The 17,517-nt window shown below is 41.1% G+C and overlaps 1 protein-coding gene across 7 annotated transcripts in view; it reads right to left on the bottom strand.

Moving 5' to 3' along the window:
* Nucleotides 1-17,378, bottom strand: part of LOC102210540 (DNA (cytosine-5)-methyltransferase 3A-like) — a 94,568-nt gene extending 77,190 nt beyond the window's left edge. For 6 of the 7 annotated variants that reach the window (XM_013911916.1, XM_005737242.2, XM_013911912.1 and 3 more), the window contains exons 1-2: nucleotides 17,285-17,378; nucleotides 10,195-10,417 (exon numbers count right to left, since the gene is read on the bottom strand). In XM_013911916.1, coding sequence (XP_013767370.1) covers nucleotides 10,195-10,263 — 69 coding nt within the window. In that variant the 5' untranslated portion in view covers nucleotides 10,264-10,417; nucleotides 17,285-17,378. Of the gene's footprint in view, nucleotides 1-10,194; nucleotides 10,418-16,974; nucleotides 17,248-17,284 lie in introns of those variants that run through there. The other variant, XM_013911911.1, reaches the window with a different exon arrangement.
* Nucleotides 17,379-17,517: the final 139 nt, after the last annotated feature.

Consider the following 17,517-nt stretch of genomic DNA (forward strand, 5'->3'; position numbering starts at 1 on the left):
TGCTCTTCCACATCGAAAGGAGCCAGTTGAGGTTGTTGAGGCATCTGACAAGGATGCCTCATGGCCGCCTCCTGGGTCAGGTGTTCCAGGCATTTTTCACTGGGAGGAGGCCCCAGGGCAGACCCAGGACACGTTGGAGAGATATCTCTTGGCTGGCCTGGGAACGCCTTGGTGTTCGCCTGGACAAGCTGGAGGAGGTGGCTGGGGAGAGGGAGCTTCTGTGCTTAGGCTGCTGCCCCCACAACCTGGCCCCGGATAAGCGGACAAAGATCGATGGATGGATAGATGGATGGACGGATATTTAATCCGTAGTTACTGAGGGGTTGCTGAAGTGCCAGCTTTTTTAAAGTTGGTGTTACTGTCCTTACAGATGTGGCAAGAAAACATGCTGCTGTTTGCACATATTTAATAATCAGCTCTGCACAGGAGCTGAAGCAGAGTCCAGCCTGATCCTCTTACAGTATAATACTCGTAATAATAATACAGTAATGGCAGTTAGTGACTGAGCAGCCGGGTGCTTTAATCTTGATTTCTTTAGTCAAATCACCTGCACAGATCAGCTACCGGTAAATGAACTTTACAAAACAAGTTTTCCCAACAACCAAGTGCTCATCTTAGCTAGCTAGCTAGCTAAGAACATTAGTTACAGATTAGCTTACAAACACATTTAACTTACCGAAAATCTGGTCCTTCTGTTGGGTAGTCCAGTTTACTGAAGAACACATCAGGCTGTCAGTTTGAAACAGTCGGTAACATAAACGTTGAACCTCTCAGCATCTGCCATTCCAGAACAGCCACACATACAAGTTTGTCCGTGACTGCAGCCACTAAGTCGTTATTATTTTCTACAGTCATTGGTCAGCACTATAATGTATACAAATACATTTGGGTCAGAATCGCCGCCCCTCAAGCATGCCCCTGGACGCCAAAACAGTGCCAGCAAATTGAAACTGAAATAAAAGGATTGAGACTGACAAAAATGGATTGAAACAAAAAAAAAAAATGTAAGCGAAAACAAAAAATGTAAAGTTTCAATTAATCATTTTTTACTATCAATTTTTTTTTTACTTTCAATACAAGATTTTTCAGTATATTTATTGCAGTTACAATATTTCTTTTTAGTTTCATTTTAAGGTGGCATCGTTCTAACCCCGTAGTGAGACAGCTGATTACTGCCCGTTATTTATTATCACAAAAAAAGAAAACTTAAGTGCCCATTGACCTCACTAGTGTTGGCTGAACAAACACAATTTTTTTAGGTAACGCAGTGATTACTGAATAAAATTCAGTAATCACATTACAGTTCGCAATCAGTTATGTTGTTAACTTGTGTTACTCTGCGCTTGAGTCTCCGCTACCGCTTCTGACAGAATCATCCAGCCACAAAATGGACTCAGCAGATTCAGCGGCCTCGACCCCCACTCTCGCCACATTGGTGGCAATGCTGGAGCGTAATGAGCAGATGTTTACCAATATTCGAGGTGAGCTTGCAAACCTCACACAGGCTGTAGCCCAGCGAACACCTCTGGCGGTAAATCCACCCGCCACTGCACCCCCGCAGGAGACAGCAGCTCCAACCGTAAGTGCCACAGCACCAGCTCCTACACCTGTTCTATTAGACAGATTCCTACCTACACCTAGAGCTTTTTCTGGAGAACTTGGCAAATGTGCTGGATTCCTCACTCAATGTTCTTTCCAGTTTCGTCAGCAGCCACAAGTTTTTTCTAATGATGGTGCTAAAATTACTCCAGGATCGTGCGCTGACTCAAAAATGAACTGATGCTTCGTGATCGAGTGCATGATCGAGTACGTGCGCACCGGAGTTCACATGCACGCTTGGGTTGAATCCATATCAGAAGACCACAAATCAAAACAAACACACTGTGTTGGAAGCAGGACTGCCAGAACTATGCTTAAAATCAGCGCAAAAGACAAAGGGCTGTATCGCGATCGATTGCGCACAGACGCCAAGAGACGGTACTTGGAAAAAATAGCGTGCATCGGTAATGTGGACCCGTATGAAAAAAGGCAGTGGAGTGGAAAACCAGACAGCCTACCGCCGTTGTCCTATCCCGATATCTTCGTGTACCTTGTCTGTGGAGTCAGCGCATACACGGCGAATCATTTTCGGAATTATAAATTCCTGGAGGCGCACATCTAATTCACAAACGGTTGGGTACAAGATTTGGCCGTTTTTAAACCTCCACGTTGTGAGTACGTTGACCATATGACCAAGATACAGCCAGAGGCTGCCAGCTGTGCGTTGCCATGTAAATAGTTTGCATTTCATGTGTATGTACTTGCTAAGTACATGTGAACAGATGTTGAATAAAAAAAATAAACATACTTTTCTTTTCTGTTTCATATTTCATATGCTGGTTTGCCTGCAATAATGCCAAATAATAAGCTACTCCGTCAACATGACATGGTTCTGCAGCATCACACATTAGGATGTTTTATCTAATTATCTATGACCTCAGCGCATTCAAAATAACACTAAAAGCCTATTAAGCGAGATATGAATTTATTTAGAACTCACCGGAAAGAAAATGCCGCAAGCAAGCCAACAAAAAATTGGGGATGGCAGAGAACTCGATATCCGCTCGTCTGACCGCTGCAATCCAAGCCTGACATCTTCATTTAGTAATATCGGATACATGAGATCCCTCCCGTTGCCTCCAGGAGGGGAAACGATGAAAAGAGAGCCCATTTTCCAGCTTCTTGCCTTCCCTATCATGTGATCTAATGTTGCAACCGACAACACAGCACGTACGAACCATAGCTGACGCTTCCGTGTGCTTTGTTTGGCCTACTGTCATGGCGGGAGGGGGCGTGGCATCACGCTCCAAAGCCCTATTCTCTCTCTGTTCTCATCGACTCTGGAGTGGAGTCGAATTTCACTGACAGCTCGCTCGCCGCTAGAAACACTGCCAAACCCTCTCCGTGTTCATGCACTGTCAGGTCAGCGTCTACCCGGCATTACCCATGTTTCAGAGCCTCTCTCTCTCTCTCTTTTGGGTAATCACACAGAGAGAATTTGTTTCTTGCATTCAAGGCACCGCTCACCCTGCTAGTATTAGGCCACTCCTGGCTTGTGCTCCACAACCCACACATTGACAAAAAGGATAAGAATTCGTTCGGCCAGACGTCTCAACTCCCGGCAGGCTAGGTGGGCTTTGTTCTTTACCTGCTTTGATTTTACTATCACCTACAGGCCAGGATCACGGAATGTGAAGCCGGACCACCTTTCCCGGCAGTTCTCCACCACAGAAGAGGAATCGGACCCCGAGCCCATTCTCCCGCCTGCGTAATTGGGGCCGTGTCATGGGAGATCGAGCCACTCATCCAGGAGGCACAAGAATCTGAGTCAGATCCGGGAACCTGCCCACCTGGCCGCCTCTTCGTTCCTACATCTGTCCGCCCCCAAGTTCTCCAGTGGGCTCACACCGCCTGTTTCTAGTGCCACCCGGGGGTCCTCCACACCATATCCTTCCTCTGACGCTACTTTTGGTGGCCCACTATAACTAAAGATGCCAGGGAATTTTTGTCAGCCTGTTCTACATGGGCTCAGAATAAACTTTCCAACCGTCCTCCGTCGGGCCTTCTTCAGCCTCTGCCCACGTCAGCTCACTCATGGTTGCATATCTCCTTGGATTTCATCACTGGATTACCGCCCTCTTCGGGTAATACTACAATTCTAACCATTGTCGACCGTTCCTCCAAAGCAGCTTATTTCGTCACCCTTCCGAAACTTTCCATTGCCTTGGAGACGGCCCGGCACCTCACCACCCACGTGTTCAGGCTCCTTGAACAAGTGGGTGTTCCCTGAGGACATCATTTCGGACAGAGGGCTGCAGTTTACATCACGTGTGTGGAAGGAGTTCTGCTCTGCTCTGGGCGCAAAGGTCAGTCTCTCTTCATCATCTTTCACCCACAGAGCAATGGATAATCTGAGCAAGCTACCCGGGAGCTTGAGCCTCCGCTGCGTCTCTTCCCATAACCAGTCGACCTGGAGTGAACAGCTTCCATGGATTGAGTATGCGCATAACAGCCACACCTCCGCCGCCACTGGAAAGTCTCCTTTTAAAGCATCCCTGGGATACCAACCACCTTTGGTTCCTGCCATCGAAGGTGAGCACTCCGTTCCATCTGTGCAAGCTCACCTCCGCAGGTGCTGCCGTGCCTGGCGTGCGACTCGGGCCACCCTACTCCGGACTAAAGAACGAACAAGGCGCTTGCTGACTGCCATCGGACACCTGGCCCCGGAGTATGCTGTGGGACCACAGGTATGGCTGTCTACTCACTTTGTGGGTTGAATCAAAAAAACTGTCACACCAGTTCATCGGCCCTTTTGCCATACATGGCATTGTCAACCCCGTGTCTGTTCGCCTCAAGTTACCGCACAACATGCGCATTCATAACGTGCCCCAAATCAAGCTCGTGCTCTCCAGCTGTTGTGCCGCTCTGCTTTTCAGTTCTCCACTACCCCTTGTGACAGTTATAGAGTTTTTTTAAATATGTGTAAAATGGCAGATAGAAGTAAAAAATCACCAAGCAGGCCTTTTCTCTTTTGGTTACTTGACCTATTTAAGATAACCCTTCAGGGAGGAGGAAAATATTTTGGGGGTCTACAGCTTTTGAGGAATGGAGAGGTGAAGATTATTTTTATTTTTAATGCATGAAATAAAAAGAGTGAAATACAAATTGAATCCAGGACAGTAACAACAATACAGTGCTGCTAACAGACAACAATAAGGAAGCATCTGCACAGACAGCAGGCTAACACAAATGTCACAAAGAACTCAGAGTGATGGTGAAGCTGAGTGTATGCCAAGCAGCCAGAGCCTGATAATCAACAGGTGACTACGGCAGTAATGAGCTGTCAGGCTTGTAGCATTTTAGCCTCTACACAGAGTCGTGTGGTAATCACTGTGAAGTACTCTTTCAAGTGGTTGTCAACTTTGTGTTTATAAGTAAACACTAAAAGAGTGTGTGTGTGTCCAAAACACATTGGCAAAACAATTTGTGTCAGTGAATGGGCCTGTCGCCTAAGATTTGCACTGTTAACTGATAACTATCCGACTTTGTATTTCAGGCCATGCTATGGAGTAATTTAATCTACTTACATTTATACAGTGCTTGTCCAGTCTTGCTGCATACTATAAACACTTTAGACTACAAGCCACATTTTAACCACACAGTCAAACAGCACTTTACTCTATACATTTCAAGCACATTATTTACCTCATATCAATGGCTTTGGACTGCAGGAAGAAGCGGAAGTACCCAAAGGACACTTCAGTGAATAAAACTCCCGCCAGGATTCAAGCTATGGCCCTTCTTATTCTTAGACAATACTGCTAACTATCTGCTACTGTGCTGCCACATGCAGTGAGCAGTGCAAAAAAATTTAATCAAATCAAATCACTTTTTTTGTCACATCACATGTGCTGGTACACTGGTACAGCACATGTGGGTGAAATTCTTGTGTGCAAAACACAAGAAACATAAGATACAAACCAAATACAGTATAAGAACAGGAATGTGAGAATTATAATAAATATATTTACAAATATAAGAATGTATGCATATTACTAAATATATATACCAAACACACACACACACACACACACACATATATATATATATATATGTGTGTGTGTGTGAGTGTGTGTGTGTATATATATACATATGTGTGTGTGTGAGTGTGTGTGTATATATATACATATATGTGTGAGTGTGTGTGTATATATATACATATATACAAAGTAAAATAGACAGAGGTCAGCAGCATGACTATTGAGCAAAAGAAATGGCATATATGTGAAGTGAACTTTTTTGTTCGTGTGAACAGACCATGTGAGATCCTCTGCCAGATGTACAACTAGGAAACGGAAGCTGCTCACTCGCTTCACTGCAGCGCCGTTGATGGTAATGTTGTTGTGTGCTTCTCTACTTCTCCAGAAGTGTACTATCAACTCGTTTGTTTTTGTGATGTTGAGAGTGAGACGGTTCTCTCGCCAACAGTGTGTCAGGGCGCTGACCTCCTCCCTGTAAGCCATTTCATCACCTTTGGTGATAAGACCCACCACTGTTGTGTTGTCTGCAAACTTCACAATGATGTTGGAGTTGCTAGTGGCCGTGCAGTCGTAGGTGTAGAGTGAGTACAGGAGAGGGCTCAGTACACACCCCTGTTGTGCACCAGTATTCATTATGACGGGGGATGAGGTGATGCTGCCCAGTCTGACCACTTTGCGTCTGTCAGACTAAAAGTTAAGAATCCAGCTGCAGAGAGAGGTACTCAATCCTAGGTCCTGCAGTTTCCTGTCCAGCTTCAAGGGAACGATGGTACTGAATGCTGAGCTGTAATGTACAAAAAACATTCTCACATACATGTCCCTTTTCTCCACCTGCGAGAGAGCAGTATGTAGTGTCAGGGCTATATCGTCATCAGTGGACCTGTTGTGGCGGTTTACAAATTGTAGAGGGTCCAATGAGTTGGGTAGTGCAGAGCAGATGAAGTCCCCAACCAGCCTCTCAAAGCATTTGCTCACGATGGGGGTCAGCGCTTCGTACCTGCCACATTCTCCTTAGGATTGTCAAATTGTTGTTCCGCTCTGTTCCTGAACTCACATTTGGCTGCTTTAATTGTCTTCCGGAGTTGGTAATTTGCGTGTTTGTAGTCACGGAGGCAAAAGCAGTGTTCTGTGCCGCCAGTGTGGTGCAAACAACACTGTTAATCCACGGTTTTTACCTTTTCCATGGAGTAAATAGGTAAAATACCGCATTCCTTTTTTTTAAAGTGGTGCACAATGCGCAATGCATTACTTTTTTAAGTAACAACGCCACCACTGGCCCCAAACTCAAAAGAATCTGTGGGGAACCCTGTACTCCAGCCCAGCTTGTGAGACTTGGCTTCATCCTCTTTCTGAAATCGAAGACTTAGCTTTCTGAAGGACAATGGAGTGGTGCAGCTCCACATGGAGATAACCTTGAAGCTAAAAGGTTTTTGCTTTTTATAGCTTTTGCTTTTTATAGGTATGGTTGAGGAGCTTTTTGATTGCACCTCGTATATACCGTAAAAGAGAAACTGTCTGAATTTGTATACTGTTATTACTAGTTCTGCATTCACAGCATACACCAGGAGAGATCAGGTAGGTGGCTAAAGGGATGTTTAAACCCACATCTAGAAGGTAATAAACACTCCACACTTGGTCAGAAGCACAAATAACTTATTTTTAAACAAAATGCTGTGGAAATGAAATAAAACATTTTTTTTCACATGATTAGGATGTTACATATCGCTGTTACGCCCGGGGCACACCTTTCAACAGTCATCAAACTGTCTTTGTAAGCATATGCGTATTGTAAATGCTGACAGGCACAGGCATTAGAGAAGAAAGATGATCTACTTTGTCAGAGCTCATCCTTAGCTCTGATTGGTGATTTCGGGAAAAGGAGCAGCACCTAAGAAATCTGTGGGCTCACAGGTTTGCTGGTGAAGTATTGAAAGCCTGTGATTGTATATTACCATGCAGAAAATTGTGGATAGCATGCAACCTATAAACATATGTTCAGCTTGAACAGAATGAATTTGCACAGCCGACTTTACATAAACTCCCAACTAGCACGATTTGTATGTGCATTTAATTGAATCATCCATTTCTTACTTTATCTTGCTGTTCTATCCTCTGCATGTTAGTAGCTCTTGTCAGTGGCGCCCTTCAGATGTGATTTTTTTACTATCTTAACTGTTTAATATACTTTGATATGCATTTTGGCTGCATCGTCTTACTAATGTGATGCAAATATATTTGAAGGGCAATAGCTGCTGTTAATAACAACAATGGATTTAAAGGTATTTAGCTGCGCTGCGCTTCATCTTCAACTTCAACTCTGTCAGCTAGACTAGTTAAATAATAGCCCGAAACATTGCCTGTTCACATCAGTATATCAACTTTAACTATCAAGTTTTTTAAATTTTATATGTTTTGCACTCATATCATTCTAGGATTTTAATCTCTCTTAATGTTGTTCTAGTTGTAAATTTCATGATGTAAGTTGACGTTGTTTTCTGTGTTTTGAAAAGAGAAATCAAATAAAATGTATTATCATTACTATGAAAGCTACAATATAATTTTGTGTTAGGGGGCACATAAAAGACAAACAGTCAACACTTTGGGAATCTCTGCATTTCAGGTTTTGCAGTGACCACCAATTACATGAAATTAACCTTTCAACATTTTTCAGACATGTGACTCTTAAGGGTCAAATGGATAAGGCCCCAGTAGGACAAGACAGGAGACTGGTGACCAACCATTTGGCAACCACTTAGCAGTTGCTAAGTGAAACTGATTGCAAACTTATATACAGCGCCACACCAAAAACCTCCTTGTGAATGCTTTGCTCACTAGCAGACTGCCATCTGTTTGCATAAAGGGCAAATTTTCTGAAAACACTTGCTAGCTACTCTCTGAGCGATTCTGCCGGCACCTCTGGCTCCTGTCTTGTTCAATAGATTACAGTTGGCATGAGTCAGGTTCCCACACCTCTTTTATGTGTCTCCTTGCCATCACTTCCCCTCTGTCTTCAAACTGAGACTTCCTCCGATTTCTCTCTTGGCTTTGCTCGACTCTTTATGAGAGAGTTAGACCTCAGGAAGTTAGAAAGAACAGCTCTATAAGGGAAACTTTGTTTTGGTCTGATGCCATCATGTGAATGGGGAAGCTGGCAACTGAGGTGGGCCTTTTTATAACAACACGACTATAGAATAAACTACAAATTTCTCACAGATTGACGAGGGCCACCCTGGGCTGCAGTAAAACAAATGAATGGAGCCATTTTTCACCTGTCTCCTTACTTGTGTCCAAAATTTAAAAAAAAAAAATTAAAGACCATTTGAAAGTCTAAACCCTGCACTCGTCTCGTTTACTGTACATGTGGTCAAACAACAGTGTGGAAAGTAGAAAGGCCTGTAGTGAATGTAAATAAAAAAACACTACAAGTTTAGTTATTACAAACACACAGTCAGACTTGCCAGCTTCTCTGTGAGTGCTGGCTAAAAAAAGCTCTCAACCATGAGCTAAGAAGCCAAAGTAGTGGTGGTAATGACAGCTGTAGTAAAAGAGGTGGTGGCTGTAATAATATCTGTGGCAGCAAAAATAACAGTAGTAGTACTCCTTCAATATGTATAATAATAGAAGCAGTGATGATAAAAGTGACAGAAGCAGCAGGAGCTGAACTGTACAAGGGTTACAGCTGAGTTTGGGTACTTTACTTAAGTGTTTCCAATACATAATCATTTAGTTTTACAAAACTGTTTAAAGAGGTAAATATTGTACATTATACAGTAACACATAATTACTGTTGTCACTCCATACAAGACAATTAGTATAAAACTGATGTAATGTTTCATAATTTAAATAACTCAAGCCTTTATTAACGGGTTATTCATCAATATACTGCCTAATGGATTTATCACAGTACTTTGGACACTGTCACAGTTTTTATGGCTTTTGGAGAGTGTTTCATAATTCATGTTTTAATGTGAAGGTACTTTCATTGTTTTGGCACACTCATGTCTCTTCTAAATGGAATTTTTTTATTTTTACGTTTGTTGTACTTCTAGGACTCTTCCAGAAGTGTTAGGATATGCCGGCATTGTATTTGTACTTTTTGTAAATTTCTCTATAGTCAACAAGTGAGACAACTGCTTTTAAAAATATGTCAGATTTTCAAAATAAAACCCAGACTTAGCTATGTTTACCAGTTTGTAGTCAGTTTTTCGTCATGATGCTTTTTCTCTGAGGTTTTCAACTTTAAAGACCTTAGATAGTTGTTAAAAGTTATCAGGTTCATCCCAAACATGTCAGATGATCTCAATACAAGCTCTAGTTATTCCAGGAAGCTTTAAGGTATCAGATTTTAAAAATAAAAGCTTCTACACATGCATATATGTACAAATTTGAGTTAGCAATCAGGCTTAGATCTTTTCAGTTAATCTATTTAGCTACAATTTTTAACATTCTAGCTTTTGTAGCTCTTATTGTGATAACATTTTTATTGTGAATTCTTCTGACTACAATAATCTCGTAGTGAAAATTTCACACGGTGACAGACATAACTGCTACTCTGATTCAGTCAGAGTGTTTCTGTAAATACAGTATTATTATTTATATTGAAGCTCCTGCTCACCACATCGTTAGAAGTGTCGTTCTCTGGCGTCTGGGGTGGTTCACCAGTAGCAGGACTGTTGGACGGCATGGCAGGGAACAGCTCGGTGAAACCAAGTTTAGAAAGTTAAAAAAACAGAGCAAATCAAAACATGGGAAATGCCCTCAGAAGCACCAGGTGCAGCTTCATTCAACCTGTCTCGGTCTGTCAGACAATAACGCGCTCCCTCAGACCTCCCCCTCTCCTGCGGGAAGAAAGACAAAACACACACAAACACACACACACATAAGTACACGTACAGCTGGAGCATATTTGTCAGGTCTGAGTAAGGAATCATGCTCAGCATGTGACTGACATCTTTCTTTTTCTTACTTTCTCAGCTGCACACACATTACAGGTAAACTACAGGTATGGCTCTGTGAACTGTGCTTGGCGAGTGGAAGCAGAAAAGCAGCTTCTAAGCCCTGACATATTAACAGACATGCAGGTGTCTTCAGAGTAGTCTGCTGGAATCAGGGTAGCTGTCATCACTGCTGTCACAGAGTGATTGATGCAACCTGATGAAACTGTCCCATTTTATTAGACAAAGTGGCTGCATTCAGACTGCAGATAAGGCCAAATCAAAATCCTGACCACAAGCATGACAAAGATCTGTGTACTTGTGGTACCAATCACACTGTATCCAACAACTATCAATACAGAAGTATTTTTCAGTGATGTATCATGTTTTATTTTGTCTTGGTTCTTTTTCCTATATGTCCTACATTTTCTGCATTTTTGAGGCATGTTTGACAATAATTGTTTATATAATATTTTTTTTGGGGGGGGGGGGGGTAGGGACGAACTGGGGGGTTATAATTGAAGAAAATATAAAACAACAAGCAAGTAAGAAAAATTTTCCATAAATATCCATAACAAGTTTTATTTGATCTTACATTTTTTTGCTTTGTCTAACAGTTTAAAACCCACAGATACTCATATTACAATGACATAAAGCAGACTCTATCATATATGGGAAGCATTCAATTTTGGCTTTTATTTGATAAACAATTAACCTTTTTCTAGGACATTGTGTCTCATTATTGAGCTCGAATGGTTGAGTGGAAGGCAGCAGTGAGAAAGGTGTTCAGTGGAGAGGCAACCATGTGTGACCTTGTAAGTACTCGAACTCATATTGGCTCTCATTTCATCACCCTCTCATCTCATCATTGTCATTAACATTTTTTGTTATATGGAAGGTAATTAATGACGAAACCAAGGAGCAGGAACAAAACAAAGTGAGCACAGGGACAGTTTTATAACCGCAGAAGATGTTTTTAAGATAAAATCCTGTTTTTTTTAATAAACATATGGCTTGAAATGTGAGCCCTAAAGGTTTTTTTACCAGCTGTTTTGTCAGATTGTAGGCACTTAGGTGTATTACAGGGGTATTTACGAACAATTATTGGAAAACACGCTGTAGCAGAATAACAAGCTATTGCGCGCATGTCTGTTCACAGTTTAAAATTGCATGTAAGGGATACAAACAGGAAAAAAAACAGATTTTAAGATAGCAAACAAAGAAAGCATTACAGCTCTATTGACGCAGCTCTTCTTGGGAGATTAAAACACTGATTGCGATCACATTTCAGTCCCTCTATGTTTCAGCAAAGGCATTATAAGAGAGAGTCCCGGCATTCAAAGAATACCTAACTGATATCTATGGGAGGAAGATGGAGGGAGAAGTATAACTAGGGGCAAAGTCAGCAAACTTTGTGTTTGTTTTTTTGTTTGTTTGATTTCTTTTTATCAGATTTGACTGGTGAGTATAGTTTCTGTGCCCCAGTGATTGTTGAAAATAAAGTTTATTATACCTCTTTTTAGTTTATGCGCCACATGCAGCACAATTTGATCTTAACTGACCTGGACTAATAAAACCGCTGCATAATTTAAGTATAAAGCAGTATTTTGAAAACATTCACCTAGGTCACTGCCAAGATTTTAAAAAACTGAAAACTTACGCCGAGCTGAAAGAAACCCTTCACCCCAATCCCTTAAATTTTAGCAGAAAACTCAAATTAATTGATTGATTTGCAAAATAGATGACACAAAACTTGAGATACCTTGAAATAAACAAATTATATCTCAGCTTTTCCACATTCATTGAGTTTATGGTCATTCCATTTGCAAACAGATCATAGTGGAAAAACACAGAAACCTTCAAATGCATAGTCCTGCATGCTTGTATTCCTCTAAGTAAGCTTATTGCAATTGTTCAAAGTGCAGCAGAAACGAGTGAACATCCTACACCAGTTCAAATTACTCTGCCCTGGCAGCTTGTTTGTTTTAGGTTTGATTTATTTCCTTTAAAGCCTTTCATCACTCCATCACGTCCCATAACTGTTGTCCTTAGTGCACAGCCTTTGATCTTTAGGAAAAAATGCGCTGATGGTTTGCACCTTTCACTAAAAGAGGGGTCCTGCTTGTTACGTCTACTTTTAAATTGCTGTCTATTTTATCACTTATTTAGAAATAATCTTACAGATTTTCTTTTAAGTCTGACAGTTTTAGGCATCCCCCATTTTATTCTCATAACTTTCAAATGTTTAGGTTATTTTTAATTTATTCTGATTTTTTTCCTATTATATCTTGAGGTTGCACTCAAGTCTTACATGGCCAATTTTAATTTAAAATGCAGGCTGTCTGAATTATTATAAGGGTTAGAGTTTGTGTGTGTGTGTAAACCTGGTTTAGATAAGAACTGTGCAAAAATATCTTTATTATTGAAACTTACTTAAAACCTCTAGATCAAGAAATGGCATTCATTTCTATCTATTTTCACCCTTTTCTAATAAACCCAACATCGGGAATGGAAATGCATGTTATCACAAAAATGAAGAACTATTGACTTGGATGCATCTTTGTCAGTCCTGGTTTAAATAACTAATCTAGTATTTGGAGGCACTTCATGGCTGCTGAGTGGCAAGATTTGCTTGTGGAAAGACGCTGGTTTTACCCTGCCCTAACATGAAATGCCTTAAAACCAAGCCAGACATGCCTGTGACAGACACTTAAACACTGAAAGAGAGCCTTATTAGGACTGACTCTTCCCATCAGATGTCAGAATATGTCCTAGCATCTGCTTGCTAATCTTTTTTTATGGCAATATTGTTAAGTATACTAAGACTAACACAAGTTATGTAAGAAATGCAAAAATCTATGCTCAAACGGTGACCATTATTCAGTGTTATGACCTCTTAATGCAAAAGTACTCTAACAATGCTTTTTTTAATAGCTTTAGGGCTATGTCAGGTGTTTCCAAAGCAGATGACATTTTCATCATTCTATTAACTACTAATGGTTCTATTAACCATTTTTAGGATCTTTTTTATATCTTAACTTTCTCCTTACAAGAGGAACTTTAACTGGGTGTACAGATATTGGTCAAACCAGACTATATTTTAAAAGAGTCATATGCTCGTGAGGCAGATGCTTGTCAGATCATAGAAAAAATAACTCTGCTTCATTCTCCGTCAGTGCACTCAGCTATAACTTACAAAATCAACAATTGTTTTCATTTAATATGAAATAAAAACAGCAACGGAGACCATAAACTCATGGGGAAAGTGTTTAGTGGTGTTAATTTTCCCATAGACGTCAATACATCTGGGTGGCTTTTTGCTCCAGGTCATTAAAAGAATGCAAATTTAAAACACTTCCACACTGGCTTCACTTTTGAAACCGGGGATAAACCAGTCTTGAGATCTGTCCTCAGACAGACCAGTTCTTGGGGAGTTGCAAGCTTAAATAAGTGACTTCAGTTTAGTTTTATTCTCTATTTTTCAGGAACTGTTCACAAGAGAAAAGCTTTCCTGTTACAGATTTAGCTACCCGCGGGCAGGTACACACAAGATTAAATAAGCTATAAAATACAAATATATGGCGAGTAATAAAATCAGATATGCATGCAAAGCCTAAACTTCCTACATCTCTACTCTGACCCACAAAGCACAAAGGTACGGCTTGACTAATATAAACACATGAGCACAGGGAAACTGTTCATGTTGAGGGTCTCCGATGGGCAGAGGAATGCCATCATGTTGCAGGAAGAAGAGACCGAAAACAGACCAAACTTCATCAAAGCGAAAGCGTCCACATCACGAGGTTGGTTGCTAATATGTCAGTCTATGATTTGGACTACTTGTTGTGAAAACATCCTGATCCTAAGGGTTAATCTCCACAATGAAATCCAAGTCACATTAGTTTGGTAGAAACTTTAATTTCTAAAAATTGTTCAGGTAACAAGTGACATGGGAATCATAATAAAGTGGCCAGGTTTCTTTTGTTTGTTTTTCAGCTCCTCTGAAAAAAAAAGGAGGGAAGGACTGAAACTGCGGTTTTGGAGTGTCCACATATAACACTAATTAAATCAGTACTGACTCTTGGTTTAATAAACCTCAATCACAGATTAAATCAGTGGCTAAAGGGATAAGCTGATCTTTGGGGATTACACCATACAGGATGGCCTCTGTTTCAGATAAACACCCCTGGATTAGTGTGCTAGGTGCGAAGTCTGTTGTTTCTGTGCTTTTGTGAGTGTGATTTGTTCAGACAGGTGTCAGAAACTCATCCCAAAAAGGAGCTTCAAAATGTGGTGTTGTAGACTTCAGCAGTGATCTGGATTCGAGCGCAGTGTGAGCGCAGCCAGTGTGTCTGGCTTTACTCAGGATGCATTGTACAGTATGTCACTCCTCATGCTCAGGCCTTACATCACCTACTGTAAAGACAACAGGCGGTGGGCCAGGGTTACCAGCAGAAACACAGAGTGGAAACTTTGCAGAAATGGTTGTACAGTATCCACCCCGCCATTCCCGGGGGCACCCTGCACAAACTCCAGGCTGCAAGCCAACTAACTCTTCCAAGTCCTAAGTATTTAGGTCACACACACACCTCACCCTCCTATAGCAAGTCAATATACACTGATTTAAATTGTTCCAGTCTTCATGTCAGCAGTGGTTTAAATTAGCCCCTAGTCAAAGGCCCAAGCAGAAGCCTGCATTGGTGGGAGGAGAAATGGTTGCGCAGAGAAAAAGCTTCAGAGGAAGGTTAAGGTAATGAGAATAAGGCAGCGACAAGACAGGAACATAAGTGATAAGTGATTAGTTTTCACAATAAAAGCATTACATCCTATTAAAAAGATAAATTGCCTTGTTTGTTTGCAAATGTTTTTATCCTGTTATTATTGTTGTTTTACAAATCAAGGCAAAACGATACTTTTCTTTTAAGTGATGAAAACACTGACCAATTCTTTTTTTCTAAATTGGGTTTACAATTATGCACATTTCCCAAACTGTAGCACTTAGTTATCTGTACTCACAGAACTTTTTCACAGATTTTGCAAATACACAGGTCATCTGAGGACAAAATACTCACAACACACCTCACCCTCTGGTGTAACATTTGACCATATGCAAAAACTAAGGTACTACAACCATGTTTATAGTTAAAAGAACACAAGGTGGGAAACATATTATTAATATCTTGTGTGTTCTTAAAGTTGTCAGATTGAGATATTTACATTATCAAACGTATATGTTGTTGGAGAATGATGTCCAGTTAGATCATGCATAGAATTTTGTAAAAGAAATTGCATTTAAACGTATTATTAATATTCATATCATTCCCCAATCTCTATTTCTCAACTAATAAATTATATATAATTAACTAGTTGAGTGTTTTAGCCAAATTTTGCAAAGATATGAAATGAAATTTCTAAAATAATTACCATCACATTCAACATATAAACAAACAGATCTTAAATTCTTTCAGCAGTATTGGGATAAGAGGCCTTTCTGGATTCAAGCAGTAAGGGATATGTTATTTAAAACACACCCATGAAATGCTTTGATGTTAATGAAAACAGAGATTGACAGACAAAGATAACAGAAGTAGATTTTCAGATTTATAACAAATTAATTTATATTAATTTATATTTACTTTCTCATTTATGTATTATTTTTCTTTTCAAACGGAATTGTATTTCTAAACATTGCCCACTTGTAAAATTATCTAAATGTGGAACTTTATTTAGAAAAATGGCCACTTAAATCACCTCTTTCTTGTTCCTTTAGTTTTCTTTTATGTCAAAATTGTGTAAAATTCAGTTATTCAAACTATTAAAATAAAAGATTTTATGTTTTTCAATCTTTTGTGACATTTTTTAAGATGGTATAATTTGGGGGTTTCATGGACAACGTGTTTTTCTTAGTTTCCTGACATTTTACAAGCCCAAATATAACCAGCATATTCAAAATATAATAAAATACTGCAGATATCTTTGTAGCAAAATAAATTCCGTCAGATAAATTTTAAAGATTATAATAATGTCATATTGTGATTAAGTACCGTTAAGTAGTCAAACAAACGCCTTTGTGTCGACTTTTATTTTAAACGCCCCATCCGGAAGTGTGGTTATTGCTCCTGCTACCTTGACAACGTGCAGTATATAACAATTAATATTGTGAGCGACCTCACGTGGCCTTTACCGGACGGCCTCTTATAACCGGTGTATAATCCCGGCTGGGGTGTTTGCGGGGCGGGCAGCTGGTGAGAGGCACGTGTCTGAGTGTGTAGCGACGATAAGCTTTACTGGGTCAGGTAAAAAACACACACGGGGGCGCGTCTCAGACCGAATGCACCCGTTAACCCCGACATGCGCGCCCCCGCCTGCTTGTTCACGCGCCTAGACTCCGGCTCCGCGCGCTGATGTGTCTGTCTGCATCTGGTGAACGAAGAGGACGGTGCGCTCCGGTTTAACGTTACCTGCTGGTGGCTGCGGGGGGCAGAAGCCTGGCGGAGGGAGCAGGGCTTGTACCCTCCGCCGGACATCGGTTAATAAGCATCCGTTATATAACGGCTGTCCGGTGGCGGTGATTTTCCTCCCACTGTACAAAAGAAGTCCCCAAGTTCACTCGCCCCGTGTACCGCTCCGTCTTCACGCGCACATCATCTGCTAAAACGGAACCGACGATTTGGCTCCGGAGCGCGCGACGACTTTAGGAGGTGAATATTAGCTAACTTAACGGCTGTAACGGGCGCCGCTGTGCGTTCAAAATGTAACGTTTATATTTACCGTGTCGTCCGTCCCTCAGGCACCCGGACCCTCACGGTCGTCGCTCTCTCTCCTCTCGTTCACTCTCGATCTCTCTCTCTCACACCCACTCGCACTCAAACTCTCTCTCTCTCTCTCCTCGCGTTCAAACGGGTCTTCTCTCCTCTCTCCGTTGCTGCGCGCTCCCGTCGGCGTTCTCTCACACACACAACTCAATCTCTCTCTCTCCCCCCTCCCGCTGACTTTCTCGAACT

Source organism: Pundamilia nyererei, unplaced genomic scaffold (genome assembly GCF_000239375.1).
Source record: "Pundamilia nyererei isolate P.nyererei 1_Seehausen unplaced genomic scaffold, PunNye1.0 scaffold00074, whole genome shotgun sequence".
NCBI lineage: Eukaryota > Metazoa > Chordata > Actinopteri > Cichliformes > Cichlidae > Pundamilia > Pundamilia nyererei.